The sequence below is a fragment of the Drepanopeziza brunnea genome (genome assembly GCF_022702325.1).
Source record: "Drepanopeziza brunnea f. sp. 'multigermtubi' strain 214-2 chromosome Unknown ctg2, whole genome shotgun sequence".
Lineage (NCBI taxonomy): Eukaryota > Fungi > Ascomycota > Leotiomycetes > Helotiales > Drepanopezizaceae > Drepanopeziza > Drepanopeziza brunnea.
The window spans coordinates 3,437,271-3,450,314 of NW_027094065.1; the positions used below are offsets into that span (position 1 = coordinate 3,437,271).

A 13,044-nucleotide genomic window follows, 5' to 3' on the forward strand; every position below is an offset into this window, starting at 1 on the left:
GAATTGAGTTTGGATTTTAAGTGTTGCCTTGGAGAGTTCCACCAGGAATCTTCGCGCCTTTTCCAATGCTCTCGACTGGGGGCTTGTTGTCGCGGCGTTTGAATGATACATTTTCCTATTGCAAAGCGGCTCTGTCAGTGGAGTATAATATACCACCAAAGTATCTGCGGCATATCGAATTGAATGAGAATGAAGGCGGAAGAGTTGCGGCGGGGTAGCAAGGTGGTAAATAGGCTATGTCAACCTATTGACTTGGTGACTTTAGCGGTCGACCCAGGCACTAGTGCCAAGATTAAGCGAGCCAGAGGCTTCCACATATTAACGCGACGCGCCTTGTTCGAGGAAGGACTTTTCTCGAAGTAACGAAATCGATACATCGTGCATCGCAGAGATCGCGAAGCTCGGTACAGTACGACCTTCATACTCGAGTACCAGAACAACTTGCACCCATGTCGCGCAGCTCCAGATCTCAGCAGCTGATACCCTCAGGCCTTGCGCTCGCTACTATGCCATCGACTCAACCCGCCTCACGCTTTGATCCCGTTGCTAGTATTGAGAGTATCGATCTCTATGATAGTAAGCTGTTTGAGAATACCAGTACCTACTACTGATACTGACCATTATGAAGCGCGAAACATCGAAGTCTTGATCCGCAACCCCTCCGCTCTCCTGGGAATGTATGATCCAGCATTCTGGCCTAAGGAGAAGAGTACCCTCGAGTTCAAGATACGATATGTACCACTGGGTATGAGAAACGGAGGTGAGTGCTTCAGGGTGCTATCAGCGCGCCCTCGTATTAACATTCTCAAGTCATCGAAGAGCATCATCGCATTTGTGACGAGGATGAGAGATGCCGACTTGGAAAATACGTCGACTTTCTGAAGAATACTGGTGGTAAGGAAGGGTCCATAGACTCAGCTCGTTCAATTGCTAACGGTCTAAAACAGCATGGAAGGGAATGAGTGTGCACTTTCCGAACCTCCAGCCCGATTACATCATTGATGGAACACCCTACTTCATGTTCAACGGCGATGTTCCTCTCAGATGGCTCCATGAGGGCGATGGAGAATCATCTTCGGCATCCAGCCGAATCATATCCTCTACCTTCTCCGATGACCGAATCACACGCCCAACTCGTAATACCTCATACTCTTCGATCAACACGACTACTGAACCATCAGACAAAACGAAGCTCTACCAACATGAGGCATTCGCACCTTCTTTTGCCCTTATGGACCAACCACGACCGATAAGTCAAGATATGAGAAGGCGTGCCCTAGATGCTGGAATCGACCCAGATCTCACACACTACCGGGGTGATATCGACCAAAGCCACCTGGAGAACGCGCTCTGCCCAGAGGCCTACAACTGCAGCGTCTTCATCTCTAACATACACCCGAAAACATCAAAGAAGGAAGTATTTTCGGCCGTCTCTGAGGGCCCCATCTGCAACAGCGTGTGGAAGGCTCCTTTCGACGATGGTTCCCGCTCATGCTGGACCGCTGCCGTCTCTCTAACCTTCAAGGAGCCCCAGGCTGCCAAGAACTTTCTACTGAGATGTAGAACGTCCGGGGTCTGGATCCGTGGTCTGAGACTTGCCGTAAGCGAGAGCAGAGATAAAGCACGCCCCGTTCAGCCAAGCAAGTTCTTCCAGACCGTATGTACACCCGATCCCCCTATCCCATCTTGCTCGCAAAATCCTCTTTGGAAGCACCATAGCACAAATACAATTTCTGACACATGTCAAATAGCGTCGCTTCGAGATTACCGGCCCAGCTACGATGGATGGTCAGATGATTATCGATTACTTGCATACCAAGATGAAGTTCACGCTTGTCGACGCCCTTGAATATATAGAGCCCAGCGGCGGGGAGAAGACCGTTCAGCTTGAGTTTGACTCGATCAAGGGTGGCTCGCGCATGGCCATCCGCTGCTTCTGGATCAAGGTCGGAGAAATGAACGAAAAGCATCTGTTCCAGGTCAAGTACGTCGATGACCAATACTACGCATGAGAGGGGTAGCGGCGGACTTCAAAGCACTTGAGGGATATGGTTGCGGCCATCTCAAGTAGGGTGTCCCGTTTGGGTCTTGGGTATTAGGTCTTGGGCGTTGCTTGGATACCATGGGCCCCGTTTTGTCTTGCTGAATCATTGTAGAAATATTTGGAGTTTTTTTGGGGGGGGGATCATTTAAGAGTATTTCGGAGTCGTATATAGTTTGAGAACCATCATACTCATCAAGCAGTCGGATTGATTAGGAAGCACAAAGACCAGGGAATGTAAGTCAGTTGCGCCGAAGATGACGGAAAAACATCGCCTAAGCGCGATAAGTTTTCCTAGATTAGCATAAGGTAAATCTATTACGGAGGAACATGCATTTATATTCTATGATGCCTTTGCAATCAATTCCCGTATCCAATACCATAGTGCAGATAGACGTTAACAAAATTCAAATGTTCCCTATACAAGTGTTTTGGCATTTCGCTTAGCCCTTCGCCCAAGATCTCATGCAGCTGCCTGCTGCAAACCCGTCTGTCCTAAGACGGAAAGCCCAGCTAGTCACGAAGTTCTCCCCTCCTAAATATCTATTGCCTGCACTCAGCTGTATCCTATCCGTCAGGCAGTATCACAATCCCCTCCCTCTCTCACCTACTTATTTACCTACTTACTTACTTACTTACTTCCTTGCCCAGCCCCCTCGGCCAAACGCCAACCCAGCTAGCTAGCTAGCCAGAGCACTCCCGAATCCAAACCCACAGAAAAATCTCCTGCCTTCGCCTTCGGAAGGGAAGGGGGGAGATAAAGCCTCACAGCAGTGCACCGCATTGTCTTCTTACCTAGGTCCACGCCGACTCACTGGAGCAGAAAAACAAAATCGTTCTATTTTTCGTTTTTCGTTTTCTTTTTCCACAACATCTGCCAGATGCGTGGCGCCCCCCCCCACCTTCCGTCTCATCCACATACCCAACCCCCCGCAAGTCCAACCTCGAGAAATCAGAGGCCGCTAGCTAGCTTTCCCGTCCCGTATCCCCCAAACGTCCTAACGTCCCCGTGCTCTCAATCTCTCAAGCTGTCGAATTATACCAGTTATTTATTTTCTTTCTTTCTCTTTTTCTTTCTTTCTTTCTTCTTCTTCTCCTCCTTCAAATGTATTTCATTTCATCTCATTTCAATTCATCTCTCAGTCTTTTCCATTTCTAAAAATTTCCTTCTTTTTTTTTAGAGAAAAACACATACTGCCTGAGAGGGACCGAGAGGGGATCACGCAGACTTGATACACCAGACACAGCAAGAGCGCGTGGGCAGGTACTTACCATCATCGACTGGATGGACAAGGGGCTTTGCTGCCTGTTCTACGCTCTGGTAGTAAGGCAGTTTCATTTATACGGGGAGATATTGTGCTATCTCTCCTCATCTTTGTCTTCGATTTGTTTTCGGCTTTCCGGGCAATTTGCCTTGCATCTGTATATTAGAAAAGGTTCTTTCCATAGGAACGGTAAACAAGTTTCCATTCTGCTATAGTCTACCGAGACATCAATGGATGTAGTCTTACAAGTTGCTATACACATTAATTTATTTCTGTTAGTCCCATCGCTATAAATGCGACTACAACTGAAACTTTTTCTAGTTCCGCCAAAATTCACAAGGGAATTCCAAGACATACCTGCCCCCAAAAAGTAAATCATCTCCTGACAAAAGCAATACCTGATGCTGCTATCAAAATGGCCCCTCGAGCTGTTCCTCACATAAATTTTCTAGTAATCACATACCAAGAACCGTTTGAGAATTCGAATCGAAAGCCGCACCTCCTAGGTATCCACTGTGACCTTGAGGAAGAGGATTGGGGTAAAAATACGCGGCAATAGCGATGTTAACATAAACTATAACGCAAAGAGATCCTTCGAGGTAGTTGGACTTCTGGTCTCTTAGGAAGTTACCAACCACCAGGATACCCAGAATCAGAACAATGATGTTGAACAGGTCGAAATTCAAATCCATGCGCTTGTCCAATGCCCATCCGACGAGAACAACGAGGGGGCCATTGAAGAGAGAAGTCTGGATGGTTGCGCCGAGAACATGTGCAAGTGCCATATTCATTTGATTGTCCCAAGCTTCGTCGATGGCACCGAGATGCTCTGAAAACTTTTCAACCAGTGGGACGAGGATAAGACCTATGAAGCTGTCCGATATGCCTCGGGTATGAACAATGAACTCGATCTTTTCAACCAAGGCTATGGCGATAAGCGACACCAGTGTGATGGCAACGGTAAGAGCAAGGATGCACTCAGTGAAGGTCAGCTTTTTCTTTGTGCCGTCTTCATGATGGTCAGGCATGTGCTCGTCTTCCTCGAAAATCGCATCGTAAATACTCTCATGGGTACGGATTTGAAAGTAGGTGTAGACGACATAGGCGATGATCAGGAGAATGGACGAGATCCGTGATATGTGGAGGACTTTGTCTGAAACTTCCTCCGGTGAAGTGCGGCCATCATTAGAAACGGCAGTGTGAAATGCAGCAGGGACAATTAGACCAAACCCGCTGAAAATCATCAGCATGGTGACCATTTTTCAGGAAGGTTGGACACACGCAGTCAACAGCAAGTCGCTTCCCACTTCACCAACAACCTCGCTGAAGTTCAACTCGTTGTGGCGAAGCCCACCAACCACGAAACACATACCAAGACAAAGGAGCTGAGTAGCTAAGACTGATCCAAGGATGGCAGCCTGGATAACGGCGAATTGGTCGGTCTTGAGCAGGACCATGAACAGGACGATTTCAACGACCGACCCCAGGGTTGTCTCGAGCAAGACGCCAAAGACCTTGTGTAGCTTTCTAGCTAGCTCCTGACCAGCGAAGCCAATCAAGTTAGCACAAGGGATCATGGCGATGTAATTGAGGATGAAGACAACGAGGCCAAGGTCGGGCCGCAGGTGGCCGACTGCAATGGCTGCTGGAACGACGGGCCAGAAGATGTTGCAGATTCGAGATGCTCTGCTGGTGGAGCGCCAACAGATCTTGAAGAACATCTGGGCATTGATGCCAGATCTGCCACTCTCTCCTGCTGGCTGGATACCGGTGTATATCCGATGGAGATTCGGGTGATTGTGAGGATTGCCTTGAGGATTGGCATTGTAGTGGTGAGGCAAGCGACGGCTCGACGAGCCCGCAGGCCCGTCTGATCTCCGGCCAGACATTGCGCGTGATTTCTTCATCTCGGCGTCATTTGGTTTTATCGTGGCGGTATCGGTCATCGTTGTGGCTGTGTGTTTGGTGGAAGAGTTTGGAGAGACACGAAGATGTGGGCGTTTGACAGATTATATAAAGGGCTCGAAGGATGGCTCTTGCCATACTTGCTTGAGGAAGGCTCGAAATTGGGGGAGTCTTATTGGAATTTGCAGTTGAGATGCAGGTCTGCTCTTTCTGTGTTATATCAATTTGTCATTCGAGGAAGAGGCCTTGAAGAGACTTAGCGAGAGATGATTAGTCCACCACGCTGTATGGTATTGATTTCAACAGGCTAAAGGAGGAGTAGATATAAAGAATATGGATCAAGAAGCACAACCGTCCGGATTACCTGATTCCTATTCATAGTGTATAAGCAAGGCATGATCTCCGAATTCATTACACTCCGCCGTCAATAGGGACCTCTTCCTCATCTTTGTCGTTCTTTCCGGACCGTCTCCAAAGCGAGATGCTGAACATCTTCGTCCTCTCCACTATTCCCGGATATCTTATCAAATAATTTGGCAGCCCTATCGTGCTCATCGGCTTGCTTCTTCTTTCCACGGTCATGCTCGGCGATCCGCTCACGGAATTGAAGTCGTCGCTCTGAAGACTCAACCAAACCTCCGCGTCTTCCGCTCCTGCGAAGCGAATTCCCGTTCTGGTCCTCGTCATCGTATGGGAGGGGCATCGCTGGTACGCTGAGATCCCCAATATAAAGAGCTAGCATACCTCTAAGCCTGAGGATGTTGTGGCTCGTTAAATACAACTGATCATCCACAAGATGGTCGAGTTTTGCTGCGATGGCTTTGGACGCCGCCAACGCAGCCTTGCGGACGTCCTCTCTCTCTGCCCACCTCTTTTCCGCTCTTTTGCGCGGCGTTCTCTCTTTTCTCCGCTGGTTTATCGTGAATGAATCATCTTCGGGGTCTTCTCCCCCGTCCTCGCTTTCTAGACTTTGACTTTCGTCCCCGCTCTCTTGACTCTCGTCCCCGCTTCCATCCTCTTCGTCATCTATTGCTTTTTGCTTTTCGACCCTTCGTAGGCCATCTTCATATTCGTACTGGATCCCGTATAACTCACAGCCCACCATCGCAGGCCAGAAATCGACTGCAGTGGCATGACCACGGAAAAACTTCCTATGAGGAAACTCGAGTATCATTCGATGGTAATACTCACTAGCTTGCTCCAGGCCTTCCTTAGTACCCCATCTGCTCTCTCTGCCCTCGTCTTTGACTTGCTCTGCAAAATCCTCAGCATCGCTCTCTGCATCATCGTATGAGTATTTCTTTTTCTTATCCAGAGACCGCATCAGCAACGCAGCTCCAATCTCCCAGTAGCCATTCGACCGCACGTCAATCTCCTTCCCAGATATCTGTACCCTCAGTAGCATCGCCCAAGCCCTACTTGCCCTCTTAATGTCGCCCTCCTGCAGGCACCGATGTAGGATCGTCGTCAGAACACTAAGATGCTGGTTCCTCAACCAAGGTCCACGACTCGGCCTCTCGACTGCATCCTTATCTTCCTCTTCCTCTTTCAATTCTGGCCATATATCTTCCTCCTCCTCCTCTTCCTCATCATCATTAAGCCGGCTCCTCCTTCGGCTTGCCTTTCCCCTCGCAGAAGTGTCGTGCGACCCCGCTGTCCTCGGTAAGCCACGATGCGGAAACGCTTTCACATCAGGCAGCTGCTCATTCAGCTCCAAGCCAGCCAGCCTATACTGCACGATCTCTGCCGGCGTAAGACTGAACGGGTTGGTGGAGGTTGTGACGCTACTCTGTCCGTCCGTGGAAAAATTCTCGTCGTCGTCGCTCGAATGCGGGGACGAGTGCGAACGTTTGCGTTTCCGCACAGGAAGAGACGTGAAATTTACTCGAGCGGTCTTGGGCTTCGAGAACCGCGTCAAAGAAGACGACGTGAGAGGGAGTGCGAAGAGCGGCATCGTGATAATATTTGCGGGACGTTGGACGAGGCTGGCATTAGGTTGGCTTTTCGCATATTATTTTCAGCGTGGGGTTTGAGTTTGGGGCTCCAGTCACGTGAAGGGGAGCTTGTTCAGACTAGACTTCGGATGAGAAGTGGACCGGGACTGCATGTCTGACTACCTACTCAAACTCTCCCGGTCACGATTTGCCGAGCCTGCGCCACTACCACCTGTAGTCATAACGGCTACTGTGTTTTTTATAGGTCATCGCTTATCTTATTTAGGAGAAACACGGGACGAGGTCGCTACGAGGTCTGCGCGCTCTTTCCATTTCGATTTCGGATATAGCTAACTCCGTCGTCATTTTATTCAAGATCGGACGAAACCCAACCCAATCAATAACCGAGTCTTTTGCCGAAAATAAGGCGCCGATACAATACTAATGCGGCAACCTCCGCATCAGATTAAATGCCTTTGGTCCTTTTGAATTCATGCCTAACCAACCGATGCAGCAGCAGCATTATGCATCATTTCCCACCGCTATGCTGAATGATGGAGCTCCAAAAAAAAAAAAAAATCATTGGCCGCTTGCGATGATGGATATGCTGGAGAAGGGAAACAGACTAGGTATGTATGCGGTGTCGGAAAGGAGCGCCATGACTCTTTACGTTTGGCGTTTTCGGAGTTGTTTTTGTCGGTCGCTTCTGCGCTGGCCCCTGAAATAGGCGAGGATGTTGAGATGTGTATGGATACGCATGGACGCAGACCACCCATATAGCTTTCGAGACCAGAAGCTTGTGATTTCATACCTGACCCGTTTAGGCAGCAGGTGAAAAAATTATCGAATCAGGAATTGAGTGGAAGGAGGAACTCGAGGGATCAAGACTCCAGTTCGAGTCTTCGCGCTTGTTAAGTAAATGTCTTGATCCGCCCCGTCACGGGAACTAAGCGAGATGCTGATCAGCCACCCTACATAGGTAAGCTAGCTACTGATAGAATATTCAAGGCAGAAATAATTTGAATATGTCAGATTTTGAAACCTGAAATTTTATATTTAATGAATTTTTTTTGGAACGTGTTCGCCGTGAGACAGCTCGACAAGGGAAATGAAGCTCGAGCTGCGAGTAAGAGACCAGAGAAGCAAAGAAAAATCTTATGTACAAAAATTGAAACCAGTTCGCAAAAAAGAAAGCAGGCCATGCAGGGAATTCAATTCTCAAGTCCAGTGAGAAGTAGAAAAGGTGCCTGCCTGGCGTATAGTGTACGACCCAATCACAGGAAAGCTTAAGCAGCTTCGACATCGGCGCCGTAGACACAGTTGGTTCCATCGGATCCAGAACCGATAATGGTCGGCTCGCTGCCCTTAGAAACACCCTGGAAAGTGACGCAGATATCTTGGACGCCGGATGTCTTGGAGTTGGTGATCTTTGCGGTGTCTCCGAACTGTTTAAATGAATATTAGCTACTATGATCGACGCAGAGAGGAAGTTCAGGAGCTTACGTTAGAGTTGATACCAGCGAGCATTTCTCCGTCGGATGCAGTGATGTCGGTCATGATGACGTGGCGCTCGAACGAGGTCTTGCAGTTACCGCAAGAACGGTAGAGTTTTCCGAAAGAGCCAACAGTGAAGCCAGAGATATCGACAGTCCCGGCGCCGTTGTGTTGAACAACCTTGTCAGTAGCGCCGAAAGCACCACCGCCAATGATCTTTGTCGTCTCGCTAGCCTGTTGGACCTTGATGGAGAAAGCATCCTCGCAAACGGCAGTCCACCAGACGTTGGTAATAGTGCAACCACCCTGGCAATGAATGCCTTCGATTTGGTTGGGTCCGATGATAACGTTCGAGAGAGATCCACCGGCTTCAATGTTGAAAACGGCATCGCTTCCTGCACCTTCGACTTGTCCGGTGCAGGAGACACCACGGTCGTACATGCCCATCTGACCGTCGAAGCTAGCCCCGGCAGCAATGGTCTGAACAGCGTCGAGGACAGTACTTCCAACATGATCTGGGACACCACCACCGGATCCTTTGGACCCGCCGTAACCGCCCCCAGTGGTAGGCGAAGCCGTGGGGTAAGGACCTTCTGGTGCTCCACCCTCCTTGGGAGTCTCCTTGGGAGCTTTTGGTTTCCCACCCTCCTTTTGAGTCTCCTTGGGAGCCGTGGGGTAAGGACCTTCTGGTGCTCCACCCTCCTTGGGAGTCTCCTTGGGAGCTTTTGGTTTCCCACCCTCCTTTTGAGTCTCCTTGGGAGTCGTGGGGTAAGAACCTTCTGGTGCTCCACCCTCCTTGGGAGCTTTTGGATTCCCACCCTCCTTTGGAGTCTCCTGGGGAGCTTCTTCACCTCCGCTGGCAGATACTTTGGTGGCTGTTCGACATATTAGCGTCCATGATCTTCAAATCACAAGCAAAAGAAACTCACCCTTAGCCGCCTTGGGCTTCTTCGTCTTGGTCGTCTTCACCTTCTTGGTCTTGGTCTTGGTCTTGGTCTTCTTTGGCTTCTTTTCCTCCATGGCCTTCTCGGGCTTCTCGGTCGCCTCAATCTTGACGTTGGGCTGGTATCCAGTTGGGACGGCAGGTCCCATTGGGTAGGCAGGGGCTTGAGTCGGTTGCACTTCCGGAGCTGGGTTCTGGTTGTAATTGCGGCAGGCGAGCGATGGAGAAGCAGAAACGCCGAGGCCAAATGCCATAGCAGCGACTTGGACGGCGTAGAACTTCATGTTGTCGGTTGAAGAGTGATCTGAAAGTGATAGAACGTGAAGGTTTTTCGAGGGCAATGTTGATGTGAAAAAAAAGACGTCTGCTCAGCAAAGTCGAATATTTTGAAAAGATATCTGTCGCAATGAGCGGAATAAAGTATTTGAATGATGAGATGGAGAGAATAGTTTAGAGGAGGACCGAAGGGTGTATTTGTATCGGACATGGCATGACGTGGAGGTCTCAAAGAGATAGATGTACTCGAGTAGAGTAGAGAGTCGTCATGCCGGGAATACGTCGACGTCCCGCTCCCCCACCCGATCCGTTTTCTTTAAATCAATTTCTTATTAACAAGATACAGCAAGATACAGCAAGAGAGCGCAGCACTTTGGCAAAGGCTTGCACCTCTTGTTTCAGAGTCCGGCAAAAAATACTCTTGGCGCCAAGTCAGAGTTCATCTAATTCTTGACACATCAAACCGATCGTGAATCGTGTGCGGTCTCTTCGGATCTTTCGTCCCATAGTACTGTCGCCCCCGAAAAGAATCTAGGCCATAGGGTTCAACTCGATCCGGGTGTGGTGGATGAAGATCTTCTACTTTATCGAAACCCAAAAAATTCTCCTTTGACAACACGTTAAAACATGCTTTCTTCTCCTGATCTATCTCTACTCGTGGATCTATCTCACTCTCCGTATTCTCGGGCTAGAGCCGAGATAGAGTGGATTTTGTTGGCTCTGCCCGCGGCGTCATTCAAGCATCTCCAAGCATTGACGTCGTTCGAAACCATACCCGCCGCCCAGTTCACCAAAGACATGAATATAAGAATTAAAAGTTGATTTCTGCTTGTCGCCGTGAGCAGTTAATTACCGTCCCCGGTCAGTGGTATGGGGCTCAAGATCGTGTCGAGTATACTAGACCACGTAGTTGGGATCGATGCTTTGTACCGAGTATCTAGCCAATCAGTCGGCTTATCAAATTATAGTTTCAGGAAACCGGAGGCTTACTACTAGTATAGTGGTGCTTGATCAAGCCTCAAGCTCAAGGTAAGAAATCGCCACATATATCCTTGTCCGACCGACAAGGGATAAACCCTCAACGGTTGTTCCTCCGTTCCTGCCTGCAGTGCCGGGGGTGATAACCGCCACAGAGTCGCGCGCGTCCGCTCCAAGATTGAGGTTCAGATTACATGACGATCATCAAGAAGTCTGTTCTCTCCCAAGAATAGCTCTTGATTTACTTTCCCGATCGAAAAAAAAAAAAAAAAAAAAAAAAAAAGGTCTGGATTCCATCGGCCTCGAAGATTATGTCATCGGAGGGTCGTCGTAGATTGAGAATCATCACGGGCTATTTTTCTGAGGCTGATTGTACTATCCTTCCCCATGAATAAATGTCGGACCCAGTTTAGCTCCATATATCGTAGAGCGGTGATTTCTGAATGGCTTAAAGCCCTGTCAACTCCATTGCACAGACTAAATACTGGCTCAAATATACTTTTCAAGGCTAAATCAGTCCTTATAAGTAGTAGTAAGTTGATTGGTTTAAGATCTGGTAAGATCCCTTGCAAAATTATACTTTCGACATGTATTTTTGGGAGGGAGTATGAGTCAGGGGAGGAGGCGGGGACTTTTTACTAAGTACGTACGTAGTACGTACTACGTACGTTAATTGACTCAAAATCATCCCGTACCTCTTTCAGGGGCAGGGCCGGTCTCTGTCTAAAATCCGGAGCTCGCCCTAAAAATGCTTATATTTGCGGCGTGGACCCACTCGGGTAATTTATCATGCCGCAGTTGGAAAGGGGAGCTCAAGGATGTTGCTCCTCGCTTACAGCTTCAAGTACACAACGAAGTCGACTCCTGGGAAATGATTGATGACTTTGAACTATGCGTTATCGGGAACTATGCGTAATCGGGAACTATGCGTTACCGGGAAATCTTATTCGATCGAAACGGCCTACAGCAAAAGAGCTCCACATCCAGGGTTTAGCGGAATGAAAACAAAAAATTAATCAATACTGAGTGTCAGATCTATTGGAAAATTGTTGGTTATGTACCTATGTATGTATAGTATGCGTACGTACTTACCCGCCCACGCCAGTCGACTGACGCAATGCTGCCGAGATCCGTGCTTTTGTGATTCCGACACGGCCAAGTTTCAGGACAGGACAGGACGGATTCCTTAAAGTTTTCAAGATAGCAATCATCATCATTATCAAGCCATCATTCACTTAGCTCAGCTCATCTCAGCTCATCTTCTTCTTGATCTCATACCATATTATACCATACCATCCATTCATTCATTCATATCGCTCCTCCACCTATTTCTACCTCCATTCCTCTCCCCTTTCTCCCCCTCTCTTTCTCCCCCACCCCCAAGTAACGAATACCAAGTAATCTGTCCCAGCTTTCAAGCTTCTCCCCCTCCTCTATGCCACAAGACTCCTGTCCTAGGAGCACTCACTCACCTAGTCAATAATTCGGCAGCAGCTTCAACTTTCCTTCCTTACCCTTATCACATCATATCAAAGTTTAATCAAATATAGCTCACCTACCCCCAAGCTAATGCCTGCCTGCCTGCCTGCTGCCTGACTGCTAGTCGGCTTTCCTCTCGCGGCCGATGTGGCATTGATAGATTACATATCGTCGAGAGATTAAGATAGGTTCGCAGATAGATGATGGTGGTAGCACTCGATCGTGGTGATCACCTTTCCGGGTGGCAGCCATCTTCTAATCTTCGGTTTTGCCTCCCTCCACATACGCCTCACACCACTTGCAACGACTAAACACGCAAGACGTATTTACCTTTACCCTTACTCCTCCCCCATAAAAAAATTCAATACTGAAAGACTCAATAAGGATGCTGCCGTAAGTCGATCAACTCAACGCTGCCAAGATCCGACGGGTTTCTATAGTGCCGCCGCTGCGGCCAGGCTGTTCGTTTCAAGACAAAACAAAACGGACTCGCTCGTTTCCTTTTTTCACTTTCTATTAATAGTATTAGTTGACCTCACCTTTTTAGAGCCCTTCCCTACAAAGTGGGGAAAAAAATTGTGTCCGACGAAAGAAATGTGTCTGTTTTCGTACTTTTTCATGAAATCACTCGTTTTATGAAAAGATGATTGATTAAAAAAAAAACCTGATATTTTGATATATAACAATATTGCCACTTTATAAAATCGATCTACAACGCGCTAGGTTATA

General features: G+C 48.4%; 4 protein-coding genes across 5 annotated transcripts; 1 reads left to right on the forward strand and 3 right to left on the reverse strand.

Annotated features, from left to right (window-relative positions):
• Window positions 1-449: 449 nt before the first annotated feature.
• Window positions 450-2,012, forward strand: L3040_002071 (uncharacterized protein; the record flags this gene model as incomplete). Its single annotated transcript, XM_066156999.1, has 5 exons — window positions 450-576; window positions 629-760; window positions 811-894; window positions 948-1,657; window positions 1,752-2,012. The coding sequence occupies 5 exons, from the start codon at window positions 450-452 to the stop codon at window positions 2,010-2,012; spliced, it is 1,314 nt and encodes a 437-aa protein (XP_066012997.1).
• Window positions 2,013-3,761: 1,749 nt separating this feature from the next.
• Window positions 3,762-5,252, reverse strand: L3040_002072 (uncharacterized protein; the record flags this gene model as incomplete). The annotated part of the gene is made up of 2 exons (XM_007290715.2): window positions 3,762-4,539; window positions 4,588-5,252. The coding sequence occupies 2 exons, from the start codon at window positions 5,250-5,252 to the stop codon at window positions 3,762-3,764; spliced, it is 1,443 nt and encodes a 480-aa protein (XP_007290777.2).
• Window positions 5,253-5,653: 401 nt separating this feature from the next.
• Window positions 5,654-7,165, reverse strand: L3040_002073 (uncharacterized protein; the record flags this gene model as incomplete). Of its 2 annotated transcripts, none has more annotated exons than XM_007290716.1 (1): window positions 5,654-7,165. In XM_007290716.1, one exon carries the CDS (start codon window positions 7,163-7,165, stop codon window positions 5,654-5,656), a length of 1,512 nt encoding a protein of 503 aa, XP_007290778.1. The 2 variants fall into 2 exon arrangements, with proteins under 2 accessions (XP_007290778.1, XP_066012998.1); XM_066157001.1 differs by having other exon boundaries at window positions 5,654-6,616.
• A 1,266-nt stretch (window positions 7,166-8,431) lies between these two features.
• On the reverse strand, window positions 8,432-9,866 carry L3040_002074 (uncharacterized protein; the record flags this gene model as incomplete). The annotated part of the gene is made up of 3 exons (XM_007290717.2): window positions 8,432-8,590; window positions 8,649-9,514; window positions 9,569-9,866. The coding sequence occupies 3 exons, from the start codon at window positions 9,864-9,866 to the stop codon at window positions 8,432-8,434; spliced, it is 1,323 nt and encodes a 440-aa protein (XP_007290779.2).
• Window positions 9,867-13,044: the final 3,178 nt, after the last annotated feature.